Here is a 22,986-nt window from a genome sequence, read left to right on the forward strand (position 1 = left end):
TTCTTCATTTTCTTCGTTGTCTTCCTGATCTTCATCATTTCCATTGTCTGTTTCTTCTTCATTTTCTTCGTTGTCTTCCTGATCTTCATCATATTTATTGTCTGTTTCTTCTTCATTTTCTTCGTAGTCTTCCTGATCTTCATCATTTTCATTGCCTGTTTCTTCATTTTCTTCGTTATCCACTTGACTCTCATTTCTTTCATCTTTATTTTTTTCGTTGTCTATGTTTTCTTCATTTTCGTCATTATTATCGTTATCTTCCTGATCTTCTTTATTGTTTTCCTGATCTTCATTTTTATCGTCATTTTCTACATTGTCTATGTCTTCTCCATTTTCTTCATCATTATTATTATCTTCTTGATCTTCATCTTTTCCATTGTGTGTTTCTTCTTCATTTTCTTTATTGTCCATTCCTTCTCCATTTTCATCATTATCATTATCGTCGTCATCTTTATCATTTCCATTCTTATTTTGATCTTTATTGTCACCGTTAATATCAATTTGATCATCTTCACACTTTGCTTGGCACACCTTATGCTCAAAACAACTGTCTTTACAACAAGTATAGCCTGAAGGACATTCACTGTCATCATTACACAAAAATTGTTTACTTGTATCATAATCAAAAAAAGGGTTGGTACATCGGTATTTACTTGAAGATATAGGTTTAGACACTGAAAAATGCGAGCATCAATTATTTTCTTGAAAATTAAATTTAAAAAAACTCACTTGATGTTTCCTTACATATTTTATGTTCAAAACAAGAATCACTGCAGCAAGCGTACCCTTCAGGACAATCATCATTACACAGAAATACAACAGTGTCACTGTATTTTAGTGGTTGAGAACACAAATGTTTTTCTTTGGGACATTCATTACCGATGCTACTAAGATCATCACTATTTCGTTTATCGAAATTATTATCATTACCATTTTTTCTATTGTTGCTATTATTTTCAATGTTTGCCTCTTCTTTTTGAATATCACTATTGTTATTATTAGCAATTTTTTCAGGTTTAATATTTTCAGCACTAGAGATAGAAATAACACTTTTTTTACATATTCTGTGTTGGAAACAAGAATCTTCACAACACATATAACCTTCAGGGCAATCATTATTACACAAAAACAATTTAGTATCTTCATATTGCAATGGCTGTAAACAAGTGAACGTTTCAGGTGGACAAGAAACTGCACGTTTCACAACTAGAATAAAACTTTATTATTTTTTATAATTTATTTCGAAAACTCACTCTTGATTGGTGCATTTTCATCACTATTTGGCAAAACTCGACAGTCGACAGTCAAAATGAAAAGAAAAAAATACAAAAACATTTTTTCAATTTATTTCACATCAACCTAATACAATTTATACTTAATGATTCAAATTGCAATAATTCTGAATGTCACTACTTATCAAAAATATCAAATATTTGAACTTGCAAGATAAATGTTTGTTTACTTTATTTGCTCAAATGTAACAAATTTAGTTTTCTTCTTCATCATAATTTTCAACGTATTCTTCTTCAGTTGTTGTAGAAACATCAGATGTTTCATCTTCTTCTCCTATTGTTGTTGAAATTGTCGATGATTTGTCGTCTTCTGTTTCTGTTGTTGTCAAAGTTGGAGATGTTTCTTCTTCTGTTGTTGATGAAATTGTAGATGATTTTTCTCCTTCTATTTCTGTTGTTATCAAAATTGGAGATGTTTCTTCTTCTGTTTCTGTTACTGTAGAAATTGGAGGTGTTGTATCTTCTTTTTCTGTTGTTGTAAAAGTTGGAGATGTTCCTTCTTGCGTTGTTGTTGCAAATGGTGTTGTAATTTCAACAGTAGTTGAAACCTCTTTACAAATCTTATGCATGAAACAACTATCCTCGCAACAGGTGTATCCTGAGGGACAGTCATTGTCCCCTAAACACAAAAATTCTTCAGTTTCTTCACAAGCAAGAGGCATAAAACAAGGATTTTTCTCAACAGGGCAAGACCCCAAACTGGAGTCACCTTTTTTGCAAATTTTATGTTGGAAGCAAGAGTCTGGACAACATTTATACCCAAAAGGGCACAAGTCATCACACTTGAAACGTTCTGTATCTGAATATTTCAGGGGTAAAACACATGTGATGGTTTCTTGGGGACAAAATAACTCAGCCTCTGAATTAAATTAAATTGCAATTACTCTCAATTAATAATTTAATTACTCACCTCGTTTTCTCTTCATATTTAATTTTGGATCAAGATAATAAGATTCGGCTAGAGTAAATATTAAAAATAAAAGTATTGACATTATTTAAACACAACTATTTGATCGTTAAGCAAATATTGAATTCCGGGTTTCATTAAATTATTGCGATAAATAGAAAAGTGCAATCGTATCAATAATTTTTTTGTGATAAGAGAAGTGGGTGAAGGTCTCTTATTCTTAGAATATACCAAAATAACTCTTTTCTTTGTAAATATTGCGATATTGGAAAAACTTTTATTTTTTGATGTTTTTTTATTAATTAATTGTCACTACATTTTTTTTAATTTTTTACAATTATTGAGGCCCTGACCAACGGCCATACAATCTCGTATTACAAATAATCCTAACAGTACAAAAATAAATAATTTCAGCCAACGAAACTAACGAAAATCCGGTAAAAAGGCCCAAAAGGCCCCCAAAACTCGCAATCAGATCCGTAATTCCATACAATTCGTTTCGTTCCAAAGTAATAAATTGCTCATCTTTGAAATAAATTTGTAGAACTGACCAGTGGGTCCTAAAATTTTTCTTAAATGAAAATTCGTATTAAAATGTCCCCAAACCCGTCATCATCAATTTTCATATTCAAATGTGCTTCAAAATATTCTTTGTAATAGAAATCGCTGTGAGATGTTTCCATATTGAATCTCAGATTAGTGCAAGAAGGTTTGCAATCACAGAAAGTCTGGCCTAGGATCTTAAATTCCAAGTCTTTCAATTTGAGGTTTTCTAAAATGGAAAAAAACAAAAAGTAAAAATTATAATTAAGGCTCGGATTATATGCAAAATGCATATTTGTTATTAAGAGGTTATCAACAAAATTATAAGTTTTCTATGCTAATGTTTTTTGATTGAAAAATGCATATTTTGGCAACTTGGTGCATATTTTAGGAAATATTGCAAATTTGTGCAAATTTTCGAAAAATTTTATTTTTGATTAAACATCACATTAGTAGGTAACTACTACTAAACTTATCGTACATCAATTAGTTTACTCAAAAAAAATAATAGTTTACGCAAAAAACGTTTTGTTTTATACTTTTTATTCACCTGGTATGGCAAAAATCCTTCCATTTGGTTAAGTAGTTGCCTGCAAATAAATTTTAGCGAAATTGTTTAAAGTGATTTGATTTGAAAAATAGAGTTTTCTTAGAAAAGGTTTTACTAGGTTATTAAAATAGCTTGTCTGAGGCAAAACCTATTTATTTATTCTTTTTCCTTCATTCTGTGCGGTTCTGGATGATAAAAATTTATACCAACTTTGATTTTTTATTGTTATAAGGGAAAGATTATGGAAAAAATAAAGTCCAGTTAAAAACTTCAGTATAATATGACATTTCAATGGTACATTTCCATTTTTTCAGATATAAAAAACAAAAAACGTGTCTAAAATTGTTTTTTATATCTGAAAAAAATTGTCCTCCCAAATGAAAATATTTTCAAAATGGCGGCACTTCCGTTTATACCGGAAGCCGGTCTCAGCTTTCTTATTTTAAATGGAAAGGTACATTTTTTACTGGGTTTTTGGATTAATCGGGTTATTTTAAGGGAGTTTTCATCAGCTTTCCCTATACCTAAATTTAGCCATTTTTGAAATATTTCCACTTTAAAAATCGGTAACTCTGCCATTTCTTAAAATTTTAAATTCGTTTTTTGGCGTTTGAAAGAGAAAGTTTAGATCTTTCTTCCGGTGTTTTCAAATATTGAAAAAAAAATTATATGCACATATTTTACGAATCTTTTGTGCATATAATCCGCGCCTTAATTATAATAATTGAATTAAAAGTAATTAAAAGGATGAGTTACCTTCAGCTCTTATCAAACAATTTCCACTCCCACTGCCACAAATAGCAGTCCGGTTATCTCCTAATTAAACGTAATTAACAATAATTAATTATTTTTACTTAGTTTTTTTTCTTTTACTTACTGGGCATAAAAAATTGCACACAGCCGCACTGCTTGAGGGTGTAATTGGTCAAACACTCGAGATAGCAATTGGGTTGAGTGTAATTTTTGAAGTGCTTCAAGGGCCGTTCGTTGTTCATGTAGCATTTGCGTTTTTCCGGGGGGAATTTCCGGACTTCGATTGAGGTTTTAACAATTTCCGGTTCAATGGCCGCCACTACGACTTTGCTCACAGGGATGCGGAAATAATGTTTGGTGAGACGTGGCACATCCCAGGGATTATGAATCAAAACCTGGAAGATTTTTTGAGGGTGGAAAAAATCCGGGCTTCCTCCTTACTCTAAATCCTTGCAAGAAACTATTGCAAATGAAATCAGTGTCAGCAGTGTCGTAATTGAAGAAAACAGTGAGGGAGTTGTCGGCTCCGGACATTAGGGCCCTTTTGGGATGTGTGTCGACTCCGGAGTTGGTGTCGTAGCCTTTTTCCGTGTCGTAGACGTTGTGGGAGTTGTTGGGGACGTGGTAATAGTCCGAGTAGTGGAAACTGAAATCGGGTTAAATTTTTTCTGGAAAAAAGGACTTACACGTGTTTTTTGAACAACTCCTCGCGTCCTAGGTTATTAAAAGAGTAACAAACTCCCTGATCGATCAAAATCGGGGTGAAGAGTTTGTCACAACTGTAGTATTTTCCCATAAAGTTGCAAAAATGTAAAATTGAGTCGACGTTAAGTTTGACTTGATCCAGGACTTGGAAAAATTGATCATCGACTGTTTTATTGGCCCGTTGGCTAATGTCGAGGTCAGGGTCACACAGGAGGGTCAAATAGTAGAAATTTTTCAATCTAAAAGTGTCAATTTTTGGGAGAAAAAAACTCCAAGTTCTTACTCAGTTTCGTTGATTTCCTTATCTTGCATTATCTCGAAATAAACTTTACTGTAATTAAACTCTTTTCGCGAATATTTCGATTCTGGACAAATAGTGACAGCAGGAAATGGGATTTGGTACAGTGGAGTGTCTTTTGTTGAAAAACTCACAACAACAGGACAACTCTCGTATTTGTGGTAGACTTTATAAATCATAAACATACACCCACTTAACAGAGTTAATAGCATCAAGGACCAAATTGTTCTACAAATGTGTTAAAAAAAAATTATGTGAATTTGTGACTCACTTTTCAATTTTCGAGCGTTTTTCGGTGAGGTATTTGAAACCATGAATGCTAGTGGAGGAGGAATATTGCACGAGATGGTTTCGCAATTTTTTATTAAATTTTGTGTTTTCTTCCAATTTCATCTTGATTTGAGGAGACTTTGTCGGACTCTGAGGAAAATCAAGATTGTAGGGGAACAAAGCAATGAAATGTTTGTGTTTGTTAAGGAAACACAATGCTTTAATTTAGTGACCTGAGGACATGTTTCAAGGAAATTGCGAATTACGATTATCATAAATTTTAGGCGAAATTCGAACTCGAGTTTTTTTTGGAGGAGTATTTGAGGTTTCAAAAACTTGGAAAAGTTGTTTTCTGCAAATTTTGAAAAGGAAAAAAATTGTCTAAATTTAAAAATTTTAATCGAAAAAAGATTTTTTTTTAATTAAATGGCTTTTATGGTGAATTTTTTCCCCGAAATAGAAAACTTTAAAGCACATTTATAGAAGATAGTCGAGGAAATCCATTAGCGCCGAAGAAATCGGGAATTTTTGGGTATTTTAGAAGCTCAGGATACAAAAAAAAAACAATTTACCTAAATTTTGAAAGTTATTAGACTATTTATTTCTCTTACAAAATTTAAGCCAATCAAATCTTTCAAATTTTTGAGGTTCGTCTAATCAAATTTAAATTACGCGATAATTCACCAGAAATTTGAAATATTTGATTGACATAAATAATTTTTTTGACATAATTTTTTTCAATTTCTTATAAAGAAAATATTGTTTTTGTAAATTTTGTTGGAAAATAGTCTGGAAATACCTCTTGTGCATGCCAAATTGATTTCAATTATCGATAATTTGGCATGCACTCGGTATATTAATTACTATTGATAATTGTATAAAAAAAGCCTATAGAACAAACCATATTATGGGTTTTTACTGTTTAACAGAACATTGTTAGTAGAATTCGATAGTTTTTTCGATAGTAGGTATCTATAGTTTTTGGGAAAAACGCATTAAAATCTTCCAATACTTTTTTTAATTTTAAATATGTAGTAATTAGGTACGCAAAATTTTTTCCGGAATTGTAAAATTTAAACCGGACTTTTAAATAATACTCCAAAAATTCGATTGGACTCGAGAATATTGAAAAATTCTGTGTGGTGGCGTAATACAGGAATTCAAAATTTTCGAAGCTTTTGAATTTATTAGACGAAAAAAAAATTAAATTAAATATTAATGTTAGTGGATTTTTTTGACGTAATTTTTTGAGAAAAATGCTATGAATTTCTAAACGATAATGGTGAAATTGTCGATTATTAGAAAATTTAATAAATTACACTTTTATAAAATATGGTGTCAAGAAAATCGAAAATTTTCTTGTGGATTAGAAATTATTAAGTAATATAGGAAACGTCAATTTTTTATTGTTATATCACAACAGAAAAATAAGATCTCAAAATTTGTAATAATAAAATTTTTATTAAGAAATCCGACAAAAGAGAAGGAATCTACTTGCATTACAGAAACCTGTAACGGATTTAACGTTTAATGTTGTTACAAGATGGCAACATTTATACGTTACCTTCATTTGTTTTGAAAGTCTAAGAATACAGCCACTACTAGGATTTTTACAATATAAAGTTTTATAACACGTGTTTTGGCTCCTCGTGCATAGATGTCGTCCTCAAGATTAAAATGTCTTTTCATAGAAACTCTAATTTGTCTAGTCCAATTGACAAACCAGTTTAAAATCGTTAATCCCATTAGAATCAAATTGGACTTGCAATTGATTTAAACCACTTGTTGCGCCGTCAATTAGCCCCTCTGACAAGCTAAATCCAGTCCACGTGACTGATCAACTGATCACGTGTCAAAAATGGCGGGAAATAAAATTCAAGAATAGATGTAACAGTCGTATTTATTTTCAAATTCCTCTCGTATCAAAAATACAAACATGCTTATCACAGTAGTGATTGATTAATAAACAAGGCGCAAACATTTTGATTATCAAATCTAAGCCTTAATCACAGGTACCAACAATAAATATCACAAATATCAACAATTTAAAGCTTTCATCCTCGAGATCAACTCTAGCCTAACCTAACCTAAATATTGAGCAAACAATAGTGAAAGACGTCGTGAGATATCTAACAATGTACAAGAGCTTCACCACGGCCTCCACACATCGTCGTTTTTATGGGCGACTTTGAGGAGCCCAGCGGTGGAGCAATCCATGGGCTGGTTGGGCGAGGGTGCCTGGGAGGAAGCCGGCGTGAGCGGCATGGAGTAGACGCTGGGGGCGGGCGAGCCTGGCGGCGTGTAACCCACTTGGATGACCAAGGGCGAGACTTTGTCCATTTCGTTGAGACGGTGCCCCAGGTGCGTCATGAGTTTGGTCCCCAACTGCACGTCCACGTGGGGGATGGAGGCCAGGCACCTGGACACCTCGTTGGCGCAGTGGGTGTACCCCGCCCGGAAGCGGTCGGCGTCCACGACGGGGTTGGCGGAGAGGCGCTGCTGACGGCGGAGTTTGTGGAGGTGGCGCACTGTCAGCTCCAGGATGTCGGCCTTCTCCAGCTTGGAGACGTTCTCGCCCTCGCTCTGGAGGGCCGTCACCATGAGCTCTTTGAGCTCGTCGAGGCAGCGGTTAATCCGGGCGCGCCGTTTGCGCTCCAACATCGGCTTCATGACCTTCCGGTACTGGTAAGTCCGGGAGATCGGCTGGGGCTCTTCGACGGAAAGCATCTCGATAGCACTTGCACTTGCACACTAGACACACGAACTGTGAATGAAGAGGCGAATGGTAGGGCGAGGCTTTTATAGCTGCCCCAGGTGTGAGTCGCTCCGATCGTGGGAAACTCAGAAGCTAGCTCGTTCCCACACTTAGGCCACCTGTGGCAAACCAAGCGCGTGCAGCTGCCCTCGTTCTGTCCCACTCGGGGGGCTCTCGCTCGCTCTCGTGGGCTCGTGCTGGGTGCGTGGATGGACGACGCCGATCTACCATCCTTCACCACACTGTTACAACAGATATCTACTGTCCTGCTCACGCGAGATTAGCCTGTGCCTCGATTGTTATTAACTGGAGCACCAATTAGCTTTTTATTTGTTGGGGATCGTATCTAGGGTTTGATTTCTGGCAAGGTCGCAAGATGATTGACAATATGCTAAACGTGACAGAAGAGTGGCACAACTTATAAAAACGGACTTTTTTATCAGCAATTTTTACAAAAAAAAAACAAAAACATAATTAATTAGCAACTGACATTTTTATCGTTAAATGGCGATTTATAGCAAAAGAAATTGGTGTTTCAATTTTGCAAACGGTTAAAAATTATATTTTCTTAATTACACTCTCAAGCAAAAAATTTTAGAAGTAATTACTGACACTTTATTATTTTTTATTTTAACATTTACCAAAATAAGGTGTACAATTTATAGTAAGAACAAAGTTTTGTTTCTTTGTGGATAACACAATCAGAAATATACATCAGAAAATAAAAGAATTGAACAGATTTGTTATTACGAAAATACGGAAATTGCGTTCACAAATCTCCAGGGGTAATTCCATACCTCAAATATAAAAAAAAATAAAAAAAATGCAAAATATAAAACAAAAAAATCAGATTTTCCAGGAATAGCAACTGAAACTTTTACCATTAATTGTCGATTTTTACCAAAAGAACTTGGTGTTTCAGTTTTGCAAACGGTTAAAAATTGTACTTTCACAATTACACCCCAAGAAAAATTTTAGAAACACTTACTGACACTTTATTATTTTTTATTTCAACATTTATCGAAATAAGGGGTACAACTTATAGAACAAAGTTTTGTTTCTTTGTGGGTAAAATTAATCAGAAATATACATCAGAAAATAGAATAATTGAACAGATTTGTTATTATAAAAATACAGGCTGTCCGGAAATTGTGTTCAGAAACTAGGGGTAATTCCTTACAAACTATAAAGAAATGTTTCTGTGAACATGGGTCAAAAAAGCTTCCTTAGTAAGTTACGGCCCTGTAAAGATGGGCTTTCAAATGTGCTTTTTTGATTATTTTTGTTAATATTTAATCATAATTAATTGTTATGATTTGAAGAACGCCAGCTATGTTTTTTATTCATTACATTGTTTCCAGAGTTGGCTTGATAAATATCGCCAAAAATATCACGATAAATAACGATATTGTAAACAAAATTGTATACAAAACACTAATCTAAAGTCTGGTATTTCTGTTCAAATTTTTGAATAAGAAAATTGGATGTTAGGCGGGGGATTTGGATTTGAATTGGATCTGGCAATCTATCTATCTATTAACCGATTTAAAATCTGACGATGACATTCCACTGCCGAGACATGTTAAAAAATAATATTTAATTTTTTTATTTTAACTTTTGGAATTTTTGTTAATTTTATAAAATGTTTTCATCTAAAAGATTTTTTGTTAATAAGTAATCTACACTGATCTAAGTAATCTACATTGCATAAATATTCATAAATATGGGATATTTTGGTATTTATATAATTATCATGATATTTATGATATTTGCTAAACCTTGTTGTGTCAATTACCTCAGTGCGTCGCAAAAAAATTGCCTGTATCTCAAAAACGGTGCCTTTTACAACATTTTACCTAAAGGACATTTAAAAAGAATGTTTTTTCTATCTTATTATGGTATTAAATTTGCAAAATGTTTTATCTAAGAGAAAAAATATTGAATTATTTTTGCCGCAGCCCTTCCTATTTTGTGCGTCCCTGATCAAGATTCAAAGAAGATTATTAGTTTTGAAGTTTTTCTTGTTGGATCGTAGAAAAAGTTATATGTATTACTCTGAAGAAAAGTGTGTTTTTCTCCCTGGGTGGTTACTACCACCTTGTCATACAAAAAAAAACTAATACGGACTAAATAAATTCTAGGAAAATTTTTTCTTTTAATATTAAATAGATCTGCAAATGAGAAATGTTTTTAGTCACTTGAATTCATCTTAAAAACAATTTCTCTCTTTACCAGTTTTAAAATAAAACCTAGAGCTTTTTTAACTAACGTAAAATACATATGCAAAGCAGGACTGTAATTAAATTGAACGTGACAGAAAAAATGTAGCAATTAACTGATAAAAACATGTTGTAACAACTTTGGAATAAAAAACGGCGAAAAACATAAAAATCAGAAAAAAAACGTGTTTTCGAGCCTTATAAAAATTTTACAAATCCATTCATATGCTAATTGGAAAATTAATAAAGTCAAGGATCTCATGGTAAAGAAAACAGAATCTTTCACATTTTTGATTTTCATCTTTTTAAGAAAACTACAAAAACGCCAAAAAATAATTTGTAACTGATGTTTATATTAGTGACTGAATTTTTTATTAACGATTTTTAACAAAATAAATTATTACAAAGAGAAAAATTATTGCCAGGAATATCAAATTTTCAACATATAACGATTGATATTTTGTTTGGTTAATCAAAACTAGTACTAATATAGTATGAAATTACTCATCATCATGGAATTCATTTTCCCTTATTTATCAAGTAAATAAAAAGTGGCTAAATAAGACATTAGAAATCTGTGATTTAATTAATTTTTTCACTTAGTTTCAAGTGGTTTTGCAAAATTGATTAATGCTAAAAGAATTCCTTAATTAATTGAATTCAATTAAAAAGTATGATCCTGTCTCAAAATTTTTAAAATATAACACTGGGTTTTTTAATTGTAATCACTTTCGAAGAAATTTAGTCGGGTATGCAAAACAGATCAGATTATGCGAAACAAATGTTAAAATCTGAATTAATTTAGCTTTAATTTGGAAAAAATGTATCAATTAATTGCCAAAGGCAAATTTTTTCGGACACGTTTCTCGATAAAAAAACATCGAAAAACCATAAAAATAAAATGAATGCCTCATTTTAGAAAATTTGACAAATTGTAAATTCCTTGCAATTTAAATATCTTTGTTCTTTGAAGCATAACTTTGGGACAAATTGTCTTTCCATAATAGCCTCTAATTGCGCTAATTTTCACCTCATTATCACGTAAGCACCAGCTGCCATCTTTGGCCAAAATGTGGTCAAAAGCAATTTGCGACACTTATTCCAAAAACTGGTTAAAATGCAAATCGCGCAAAAATCGTAGACAATTTCAATTAGCTGTTACAAGACCCAATTTCCCAAATTGAAAATTCCGTGATTTATTTTGCGCGCAATTAGGAAATAATTGGGGCCATAAATCCGACCCCGGTCATCGCAAAGCCACTTTTTCCACCTAGTGCGGAATCGTGACATTTGCATAATCGGCGGAATCGTTGACACCGTTCAAGATACTTTAATCATATGTGAGAAAATACGCAGATGCGCGCGACATTATGCAGTCCGAACCGTAATTAAAATAATGGAAAAAAACAAAAAAGCTGAATTAATACTCCCGGTTCTGCTTTTTTTAACAACATTAGTAAAAATGGTTCCATTGCACTTTCACGAACGTCACCATTTCCACCGCTAATTAGCAAAAAACGGACCACAATCCTAAACTCAATTAAACGCGTTTCGGGCAATATGGAATATCACAAATTCCCCACATTCGTGATTAAGACACTTGGACATTCCGACTGCACAAGAATCCAGATAACAAGGATGAAAAAATTCTCAGATCCTGGACAAATTGAGATCAGATAACCAAAATTTCATTTTCGTTGCTAGGCAATAGCAATTTAAATCACAAATTTTCTTTGTACGTTGCTATGCAATAGCAAATTAAATCACAAATTTTCTTTGTTACTTAGCAACAAGAGTGATTGTTTTAATTCGTTGCTAGGCGATAACAGTATTGTCCCCGTCGTGTGTTTGGAGCGTGTCCCCCATTCCCACGGCGGTGTCTCTCGTGCCGTATCGGCATTTGGGGCCCCGCGCCCCCCGACCGCCGCAAAATAATAGTGATTTGTTATTATGTGCAGCACGAACTGGTCGGCAGTAGTAGGCCGTGTAATCATCATTGAGTTGCTCACGCTTGTTTTGATGTCGAGGGGGGCCCCGGGGCAAAGAACTACCGTGGGAACGGTCGCCTAGCACGTGCTCGAAAGGGTGCAAAGACGGACGTCCGGTCCTGCGTGCGCTTTCATCGGGAAAAAATCCCGAATTGTTTTGTTGAGAAATTTGTGCTTAAAAGTCAAGGATAGCGATAAAAAATTCCTATGCAAGTTAACACCTGCCTCGTTTTCCCACAGAAGACAGGAAGTGTGCGAGAGAGCTGGCCGAAGCGTGACCCAATCGGGGGGAGAAAGACAGACCATTATAAGACCATCACCATTTATTATGGGTGTTTACGGGTTTGAGATTAATGCACCCAATAAATATGCTAAAAACAATCATCAATCCCTTTTGATTAGATTTCTGCATTTTTTAGACGAATTTTTATTCTTTTTAATGCATTTTTGTGGCAACTATAAAGATGATAACTTTTTGTTTTTTTACTTGTCTTGGAAATTGAAAATACAGCGTGTCCCAGCAAGTTACAAAACTCCATTAGTGACCTTTAAATAGAAAAAAATATAAGATATATAAAATATAAGATAATCTAGTCCATCACTTAAAATTATTTTCAACTACAGCGTGTCTCAATACAATACAAACTTGTGTTATTTTAAATGAAACGCCATATGTTTCTTACCGTTTTTGGATGTAGATTTTTATGACAATGTTTTTAAGTTAAACTTTTTTTGGTCGATTTTGCTTAGTTTTAAAAATAAGACAATTTTTTTAACGAAAACATGCACTTTTTAAAAATTTATTACACAAAAACTAAGACATCTAGAAATATTTTTTACTACCGCAAAGAAGAAGGTACAAGTTATAAGGTTGTAAATTTTTTTTAGTGTGTTGCATTTGCAAAGATAAAAAAATTAAGGCGTTTATTAAAAGTTCAATAACTTAAAAAAATTAAATAGAACACCCTATTTGTTGCTTTTGCACTTAAAAGTTTATTAAATTGTCTTTCTAAAATTATTTGCTTTTAGGTGTTTATAGTCAATAACTAAAAAGACATTTAACGTTAAACATTAAAAAAATAATAATAATAATTACTATTGTTTCAGTATTCAAAAAGTGCACAGTTGTACAAGAGATGGAAGAAATATCACTTAATAATCACATTTGTGTTAAACGAATCCATTATTCTTTATTTTTACAATAAAATAATTTGAATTTCAGTATACAGGGTCTTCGTTTTTATTTTTTCAAACGAAAACTAAAAGACCTAGACGTTTTTAACTAGCACGTTCTTAAGACACTTTTTTACAAGGAATCTAAATCTGTCATTGTATTTTTCAAGGCGCTCTTGATATCAGAGTTTTAAAAAATACAGCAACCAAATATGGCATCTATAAGAATTTTATATTTTCATTTATGAATTCTAGACATTAAAAGTTTATTTTTTTAGATAGGCAATTCATCAATCTATTGGATGCAAAAATAAAAAATAGGGTGTTCTATTTAGATTTTTTAAGTTATTTAACTTTTAATAAACTTCCTAATTTATTAATCTTTACAAATGCAAAACACTAAAAAATTACCACAGCTTGAAATTCTGTACTTTCTTCTTTGCAGAAGTAAGAAAAAATTTGTTCTAGCTGTCTTAGTTTTTGTGTAATAAATTTTTAAAAAGTGCATATTTTTTATCAAAAAAAAAAAGTCTTATTTCTAAAACTAAGCGAAATCGACTAATAAAAGTTTAGCTAAAAACATTGTTTTAAAAGGCTACATTTAAAAAAACACAAGTTTGTATCGTAACGTATTTTTGGGACATGCTGTATGGTTGAAAATAATTTTTGGTGATGCACTAGACTACTAATGGACTTTTTCAACTCGCTGGGACACTCTGTATGTTTTCAGTCATAATTACAAAACTTTTTTTTAATACAATTGTCAATGCAATAATTTAATATTTTTTGGGCATTTTTTGTGAATTTTTGATTATATATTTTTTTGAGACAAAGCCTATTGAAAGTATATTGTCAAAAATGAAATACGTGTTTGTGTAAAATAAAATGCGAAATGTGTCTTGTGCGGTCCACGCTCCTTCCACACGTCTTCCGCTAACAAAACGCACCCTTCCTGTTGCGGAATGTTTCCCACGCTAGAAGAACACCTTTCCTCAATTATCACTTACCCCAAGTTGCAGTTCGCCCCATTATATGCGGCATACGAACGACATATGGCCAACGCGTTCTCATACCGTGGGAATCGAGGGCAAAAGAAATCTTGAATACCGACAGATTCACCCTTAGATTCGCTTTCGGAACGCAGCTGGACTCATTAGCTGTAATTGGGATGAGCGTTGACCTTTCACGATTTTCCTAAACGCACGCGTTCAAAAAACACATTTTTACCGCATTTACGAGCTATTTTCGAACAATAAAACCAAAGTCAATATGTAACAGGAAGTTTCAGGAAGCCAAATTTATTCTTTCAATTAGACGACTGCCTGAATGTGACTAATTTATTCCTATTTGCCCAGATATTAGCCTTTTGTGCACCTGAAACATTAACACTTCTAATTGTTTGCTTTGTTCAGATTTTCTCATTTACATACAGGCTGTCTCAAAAATACGCTACCACGACCACGTAATAATTTCCATAATGTTACCATAGTTACATTTAATTGTTTCTATGGAAACATCAACGTTGCTATGGTTACCACGGCTAAATAAGAAGTTCATTTTCAGTTCATTTTCTAATTGTTTTTCATCACCACTTTTGTTTCCTCTCACATCACTAAACTCAAAAAAATTGTTCAAAACTGAAAAAAAATGGTTGTATAGACAATGAAAGCAACTTCAAAATAATGTTACTCGACTCATTTTGCTATTTAAATTTTTTTAAAGGGTGCTTCTGGACGTTAGGGGGAAACTTTAAAAAAATTTGGACCTCCTTTATGTTAAAATTATCCTGTTAATTTTAGTTGGGACCGCCTGTATAATAGTCGTAGAGAAACAACGTTTTCAAAATTAAAATTTATGTTACTAATTTTTTAAGCAAATTTATGATTTCTAAAGTTTTTTTTCTAATAGTGGGTTCTATGACGTCAATATCCTAATTTTTTTTAAAGGTACTATTTAAATAGTAGATTACATGCAAGCTGGAAAATGTGTCTAATAACACACGAGGGCTTAGATATCCCATTGAGAGGCCCAACCCCGAGATTGGATAGAGCCCAAGTGACATTTCCACCCAAGTTTGTATACTATTTTATTCAGAATCACACTTTTTAAGATAATAATAAAATATCTGTTTTTTAGTCAAAGTTGATGCATTGACATTGAGTTTGTGCAAACAAATTGAGTTTTTAGCATTTAACATGGATAATGCTTCGTAAATTTCTTTCCGACCACGGGATGTAATGACAAATTTCCCGACTTCTAGTTAGTTGTTTCTATCAAAACATCAACGTTGGTATGGCCAATTGAGTGGATTTCGGCTAAATAAGACATTGGAAAACAGCGCCTTTCAATTAATTTTCTAATTGGTTATGAAACAGGCTTTGGAATTAATTAGCTGAGACGCGTATAAATAACTTATCTGTCTCAATATCTGAATTGGGCAAATTGAAAAATTCTTGTTATTATCGAATTTGCATAAGTATTTTTAATAAAGTTGGAGATAAAAATGGTTTTTTTATGACGTCTTGTCCATTAAAAATTGATTTTATGGCCTGTGGCGCGTAATTCCTGAAAATTCGTGTCTAATGTTTCAGTTTCGGGTTTCAAAAATCACGTAACGGTTCATAATTCATGCAAAGGTTTCTGATACCTTAATAATAAGATTTTCGGTGTGTAATTTCATCAGAGTTTTGCGATTTTTGGTGTTTTTCCGGAAGCTGAGCGAATCCGTGAGAACCGCGTGACCACAACGTCACCGGAAGCTCGTAATAGATATAATAACAGTGAAAGTCGTGTAATTCGTGTAATTATATATACAAGGATGACCCGTGATCTTTCCATCAGCGCCCGATGGCCGACTCTCCATTCTTTATAATTATTTAATTGGTTCGTGCCTTGAAGCCAAGGAAGTTTACTGATTTTTAACGGCAGGATTGCTTCCTGCAAGGATTTTGTTCAAGCTCCCAAATGACCCGGAGATGAAAATCCGGAGAATGCAAATTGTGCAAGGTGTTTCAGTGTTGCATCCAAACCGAAAAAAATCAAATCGTTATCCTTGACATTAGATTTGATATTTAATTCGACTTTTTCTGGCGGTCAATGTGGAAAAAATGCAACGATAGAAAGGCCGCCCTCGGGTTCAAAATTTTTCCAGGTGTTGGATTATGTCACTAAAATGGTACATTTTCCTTCCTAATTAATGGAGACCGGATTTTAGGTAAAATGCCTTTTGGATTCTCTTTTAAGCCCTAAACGGGACCCAAAATTTTAAACGTTTCAGATGAAATAATTGTAAAAAACTAAATTCTAAAACGACAAATACAGGTGTCCCCAAAATCGCGCTACAGAGAAAAATGACAGGAACACGGAAAAAATGTTAAAAAAATCTATCTATAAAAATTTCGAAGTTATGAGAGTTTAAATTTTGCACTTTGACTCTATTTATTTCTGTTGGAAAAAAAATCCAATTTTTTTTGCTACAGGCTATTAGAAGAAGAAACAAGGAAGCTGTATCCTAAATTGTTTAATGTTATTTGTGGTTTTTATTGGAAAAATTTTTGGATCTTTACTAAATAATTATAAAAAAAAACGTATACAAAATTATCAGTCATTAAATAGACATACAAAAATGTCAAATGTCAAAAAATAAACGTCAAAATTTTATAACAGATAGAAGTTTTGAAACATTTTTTTCAGTACTCCTTTTCAAGCAAATGTGCGACTTTCTATGCATCCTGTATAATCTTTTTGTCCTAAAACCATAATTGTAATATTTTTTTAAATTCTTTAAACACAAATCATTTGTTTAGTTTTTTTTAACTTTATTTTGCCTTTCTGTCTTCTCCGCTTTAACTAAATCAAAACTGCAAAGAAATTACATTTTTGCTTAACTTGAAACGGGCAAATCTGTAATTTAAACTTTATGATTATTTTGACTCAGTGAAAGTTTCTCTGATTTTGGACAAAACAAAGAAGTTTACGCAAGTTAAATAACAAAAATTATTGCAAGTCAATAGAAAAATGAATGACTTTTCTTAACTCTGAGTCAAAATCATAATTGTAAGTCAGAATAATGAAGTTTTAAAGGGGTAGTATACTATATTTTATTATTATTTAAGTTAAATCTACATAAAAAATAATATACCCGTGTTTTTTGTTTTTTTGCGAAAGCGTGCATTCAAGGAGAAAAAAAATTTTTTTCGCTTAATTGAAAAGCGATTTTTAGTTACATTGCTAAGAATAACTGTATAAATCTATATTTTGCCCTCTTTTTTATAGTATAGTACCCCATTATAGATTTGTCCATTTTAGGTTAAGCAAAAATGTGACTTAAAAGGACTAAAGGTGGCAAAACCTTTGCGAATCATGTAGTGTGAGGTGTAATAATAATAATTTTGACAAAACATTTGCGAGTCAAATAGAGTGAGGAGGCGAGCGGCAAAGCCGCGAGCCCCCTTTAAATGTCGCCCAAATCTGATAGTGTGAGTTCTTTTTATTTTCTTCACAACATTTTCGAATCCGACAGCATTTGTAGTTATTATGTCCTATTTTATGTTTTACTGCGTTTTTTTAGATTCTTTTTTGCAGACTAATAAAATTTTAATTAAAGTTAAGCAAAAAATGTAATTTAAATGGACTAAAGGTGGCAAAACTTTACGAATCAGTCTGAAGTCTTGAAGGGGGCCAGCGGCAAAGCCGCGAGCTCCCTATAAACGTCGACAAAATCTGATGGTGTAAGAGGCAAAGCTCTCGATAATTTTGACAAAACATTTGTGAGTAAAGTGAGGTCTAAATGTGGACAAAATTTAATAGTGTGAGTTCTAGGCTAAAAACGTGATTTAAAAGGACTAAAGATGGCAAAACCTTTGCGAATCATAATAATAATAATAATTTTGACAAACCGTTTGCGAGTCAAATAGAGTGAAGAGGCGAGCGGCAAAGCCGCGAGCCCCCTTTAAATGTCGACAAAATCTGATACTGTGAGTTCATTTTAGTTTCTAGACAACATTTTTGAATCCGACAGGATTTGATATTAGTTTTTAGTTATAATGTTCTATTTTATATTTTTACTGTCTTTTTTTAAGATTCTTTTTTGCAGAATAATAAAATTTTAATAATATATTTGTTTGTCAGGTTAAGCAAAAATTGTGATTTGTAAAACCTTTGCGAGTCTGAGGTCTAGAAGGGGGCGAGTGGCAAAGCCGCGAGCCCCTTATAAAGGTCGACAAAATCTGATAGTGTAAATTTTACTCGGGGCGAAGCCCCCGATAATTTCGACAAAACATTTCTGAGTCAAATAGACTGAGGTTTAGAAAGGGGGCGAGCGGCAAAGCCGCGAGCCCCCAATAATTTTTGCTTTCTACACAACATTTTCGGCAGGATTTGATATCAGTTTCTAGTTACGAGTCCTAACTGTCCTTTTTTAAGATCCTTATTTTTTTAACGTTCTAAAATCCAGTCTTTTCTAATTAATAATGCGATTTCTGGGCTAAGAAAAGCCCAAAAATGGTGAATGTTATTTCGGTCCAGATTTTTGCGGGCTTTGTTCGATCATGGGTGTTGTTGTGGGCCTCGCGTGCCTGCATCGCCTTTTTAATAGTCTCTAAGTAGCAAAGTGTGATTGTGTGTCCGTGGAAGAGTCAAGGGAGATCGTGGTAGAGACCGTGGGAAAGAACCAACGACTCGACACGCTCCAAGAGACCGGTATGTGGCCACGGCCTGTTTGCTCGTAATCAGTGAGCGGTTACACGCGTGCTGGGCACGGGATATAACAGATCCTTCGATTAGAAACGTATTTTGCACGCGAATTCCAGCCGCCGGTCGGCAATAGACGCCTTACCGCACCGTTCGGAAACACCGACTTTTCCACACTGATCAAAAGCAACAAACGATGGCTCATTCCTTATTATGGATTTTTCATAAAACCAGACGATTGAATGTTAATGAGCACAAGTTGCGCAGTTTTTAAACAATTGTTTGTAAAATTCTGCAATTGCAAGAATAATAAATTTAATCAAGTCGCGAGGCTTTGTCTGAGAAGGTAATTTATTCGCAAACACGGACTACAACACAACTTTGTTTTAGATTTTATGCAAATCGAACGGAAATCGCGAGGAAAATATCGAGCATGAGGAGTTCAAGGTGGAGAAAGACATGGCGATGACAATGGCTGAGGTGTGGCACGGATTTCTTTGTCTCTTGCCCGACGAGGGATTAATTAATCTTTAGTCAGTGAAAAATCGCGTTAGGAAACAAAGCAACAGTTTAACGTCAAGCCAATTTTTGCTTTTTCCTCTAGTGGATAAAGTAATTTAAAAATCCTCCACTAGACACCATTATCTGCGTTTTTCGTAAAGATTATTACCAGAAATTTAATTAATTGACCATTTTTATTTTTATATTTTAAGATTTTATGACGAGTTTTTAGTTTTTGTATTTGTAAGAAAATGTTGATAAAATTATCTACCGCATTTTAAATTTTTCATTTTTTATATCTTTAAATCCTGATTTTTATTTTAAAAGATTTTTTTTTGTTAAAATATATATTCATAAATTCATTTTTTATTTACATTTGTAGATACATTTTTTTTAAATTTAAGTGCTTTTCTTAACTACGATTTTGACTTTTTTAACAATAATTAAATATTATTTCTACTTGAAAGTTTTGAATCCCAATATTTTCTTTAGAATTTTTTAGTTTTTATACTAACTTTTAGTTTTTACTATCTTGCATTCAAAGTTTTCAAAATCTCACTTCGAATCTTACCATCAATATTTTAATCTTACCTCTTTAACGGTAAATATGTATTTTTTTACTATGAATTCTTAACAAAATCTAAACTAAAAGCTGAAATTATTAGAACGGTGATTTTAAGCAGTATATTCTTTAAATTAAATTGTTTTTATAACCACTTTTGTTTCCTCTCAATGTAAACTCCAAAAAAATGTTTAAATTGAAAAAAAAAACATGGTTATATAGACAATGAATGCAACTTTAAAATGATGTTACTCGACCCCTCTTGCTATTTAAATTTTTTGAGCGTTAAAGAAGTGCAGAAATAACTTCGTAACTGAAATTTGGTCCTCTTTTTAGTTAAAATTGACTTGTTAATTTTAATTGGGATTGTCTGTAGGTATAATAGTCATGGAAAAACAACGTTTTCATAGTTAAAATTTATGTAACACTCATTTTTAAGCAAATTCATGATTTCTAAAGTTTTTTTCTAATAGTGGGTTCTATAAGACCAGTATCCTGTTTTTTGCTAATTTTTAAGGGTAATAATAAAGTATCAGTAAATATGTAATTCAGTTTTGATCAGTATAAAATGATAAATGATCAGTTTTTAATTAATTTTTGCGCAATAAAAAATAAAAAATGATCAGTCTATAATATCATATTGCAATAAAAATAATAGGTAAATGTCAAATAAAGCACGCACAGTATTTTATTGTAATTTGTTCAGTAAAAATATTTAAATTGCACAGTAAAAATAACACACGTTTAGTAACAAAATTAGTAAAACAACATAAAATTTAATGAATTTTCAGTCTTAGTTAAATGTTATTTATTATTGAAATTTATTTTTGTATTACTGAATATTTATTGTAATTCGAGAGTGGTATTAACAAGGGCCCCTGCGCAAGAATGATTTTAGCAAGGGCTGGGAACTGTGCACAAATGGTAATCAGTCCGAACGCCTTGCGAAACATTTTCTTTGAAAATTAAATGTGTGAATATTAATTGGACATTTATTCATTGTCTTTACTGTGCATTTATTAGTTTTGCTGATCAAAAATACTTGACGTTTAAATAATATACTGTGCATTTAATTTGTTCTCTTTTTTAAAGATATTATTTAAGTTTCTATACTATTTTATTCACAGTCACACTTTATAAGATAATAATAAAATATCTGATTTTCTGTCAAAGTTGATGCATTAACATTGAGTTTGCGCAGACAAATTGAGTTTTTGACATTTAATGGGCTCGTAACTTTTAAAAGATTAGGAATCGACATATTACTATAATGATAGTGACCTGATATTTTGACTTCTTTTACTAAATTTTAAATTTTTAAGCTTACGATTTTTAGAAAAATTTGGGTTGTTTATAATTTGTACTTTTCTTATACGTTTTCGGTTGAGAAAGTTGTTCAATGTTCAACTGTGGAGAAAATTGAAAATTATGGCCCACTTTCTCACTCGTTGAATAATATCCTATTATTGGATCAGAGAGTAAAAGAATTGGCATTACGTACTCGAATGAAAAATAAAATAGTATCATCGTATTTTTTCCATTATTCCAATTGCCTCGTCCGCTTAAATCAGTCCAATTGAAATGTCAAAGGGGAGCACGTGACGCGCTTCGCCCCTCAAAGGACCTTGCAAACCACCTTGTGCCGAATTGGGGCACGTCCGTGACACAGAGAGGCCGTCGCAACCCCTGAAATTCGGTGCTGGGGTCACGGCCGTGTGACCTTTTGGCCGCCGATCGATCCAAGGTGTGCCCGAACACAAAGAAATCGCAAAGTGTAAACAATTCCCATCACCCGTGCCGGCCTGAGGCCAGGTCAGAGGTCGTCACGCGCGGCGGCCACTTGTTCAACTCCCATTTGACGAGAAATTCGGCCGATTTATGACTCACAATGTCGTTAACTTGTTCATGTCATGTATACAACAAGAATTTTAATATCGGTTTGATTGAATTATGAATGAAATTGTGCGATAGATTTGAATTTTTCACTAGATTTATGACTGGTTAATTTATAGACGGCTTAATTTATCGTAAATTATGTGACGCAGGACTCAATTACCGCGCACCTGGACACGAGACGGCCTCCACAAGGAACCATTTTTCTTCTCAAGGTTTGCTATTTTAAATTACCACAGAGATTTTTTAAAAACATTGGAATTTATTACTTGGTTTGAAAGAAACAAGCAATCTGGACGTCCAAAACGATGAAGGTTAACATTTCCCGCAGGGCCGTAACCAGAATTTTTTGTTGGTTCATGAAAATGAAATGAAAGAAGGCGGATTAAAAAGCAAAATTCTCTAAGTACACGTTTTTATTTTAAATTGAAATAAGAGATCCTAATTAAACATAAAAATACAAATTAACTCACAAAAGTAACAAAAAATAAAATAAATTTTTAATACTTTTTATTGTTACAAATTTAAACAGGAGATAGAATATTCATTTTTAAAACAAGAATTTTCTATGAACATATATCGAAAAATGCTACGCAAAAGGTGCGTCTTTTAATAGATTTTTTCAATATTTCCGAAATCATTTTAGAAAAAAATTTCAAAATTTGGTACAGATGATAACTTTTATACACCTAAACAAGTACAAAAATAAAATGTTGAAATTTTTAATTAGGGGCTGACTAAAATAGATGGGATTAGGGTACAAATTTATTTTTGCCTGTGGTTTTTTGCCACATTCAGCAACAAAATTTCATATTTTTTCATAAAAAAGGTCTTTTGTGTTTTTCCGATACAATTTACGGATTTTTAGTAAAAATCGGTTTAAAAA

General features: G+C 32.7%; 3 protein-coding genes across 3 annotated transcripts in view; all 3 read right to left on the reverse strand.

Moving 5' to 3' along the window:
• LOC123004121 (uncharacterized protein DDB_G0290685-like) overlaps positions 1 to 2,323 on the reverse strand; it is a 5,421-nt gene extending 3,098 nt beyond the window's left edge. Inside the window, exons 1-4 of the mRNA XM_044397236.1 lie at positions 2,203 to 2,323; positions 1,254 to 2,151; positions 730 to 1,206; positions 9 to 674 (exon numbers count right to left, since the gene is read on the reverse strand). Of these exons, the coding sequence (XP_044253171.1) occupies positions 9 to 674; positions 730 to 1,206; positions 1,254 to 1,335 (1,225 nt within the window). The 5' untranslated portion in view covers positions 1,336 to 2,151; positions 2,203 to 2,323. The remainder of the gene's footprint in view (positions 1 to 8; positions 675 to 729; positions 1,207 to 1,253; positions 2,152 to 2,202) is intronic.
• Positions 2,324 to 2,536: 213 nt separating this feature from the next.
• Positions 2,537 to 14,502, reverse strand: LOC123004136 (pickpocket protein 28-like). Its single transcript, XM_044397252.1, has 9 exons — positions 14,461 to 14,502; positions 5,320 to 5,468; positions 5,034 to 5,276; positions 4,732 to 4,989; positions 4,487 to 4,691; positions 4,170 to 4,440; positions 4,049 to 4,108; positions 2,806 to 2,971; positions 2,537 to 2,759 (listed from the first exon to the last, which is right to left on the reverse strand). Exons 2-9 carry the CDS (start codon positions 5,439 to 5,441, stop codon positions 2,537 to 2,539), a joined length of 1,548 nt encoding a protein of 515 aa, XP_044253187.1. The 5' UTR covers positions 5,442 to 5,468; positions 14,461 to 14,502.
• LOC123016472 (enhancer of split mgamma protein-like) lies at positions 7,201 to 8,206 on the reverse strand. Its single transcript, XM_044416888.1, has one exon. It carries the CDS (start codon positions 8,043 to 8,045, stop codon positions 7,467 to 7,469), a length of 579 nt encoding a protein of 192 aa, XP_044272823.1. The 5' UTR covers positions 8,046 to 8,206; the 3' UTR covers positions 7,201 to 7,466.
• Positions 14,503 to 22,986: the final 8,484 nt, after the last annotated feature.

This window comes from Tribolium madens, unplaced genomic scaffold (genome assembly GCF_015345945.1).
Source record: "Tribolium madens isolate multiple individuals breed KSU strain unplaced genomic scaffold, Tmad_KSU_1.1 Scaffold_1;HRSCAF=32;Tcas5.2_LG8, whole genome shotgun sequence".
Classification (NCBI taxonomy): domain Eukaryota; kingdom Metazoa; phylum Arthropoda; class Insecta; order Coleoptera; family Tenebrionidae; genus Tribolium; species Tribolium madens.

Bases quoted from the DNA above. Each gene is read 5' to 3' on its own strand.
- LOC123016472 (XM_044416888.1), bottom strand. From the start codon at position 8,045: ATGCTTTCCGTCGAAGAGCCCCAGCCGATCTCCCGGACTTACCAGTAC.
- LOC123004136 (XM_044397252.1), bottom strand. From the start codon at position 5,441: ATGAAATTGGAAGAAAACACAAAATTTAATAAAAAATTGCGAAACCAT. The intron at 4,441-4,486 runs GTAAGGAGGAAG...AAAATCTTCCAG, and splicing joins GTTTCTTGCAAGGATTTAGA to GTTTTGATTCATAATCCCTG. The intron at 4,109-4,169 runs GTAAGTAAAAGA...ACGTTTAATTAG, and splicing joins TGTGCAATTTTTTATGCCCA to GAGATAACCGGACTGCTATT.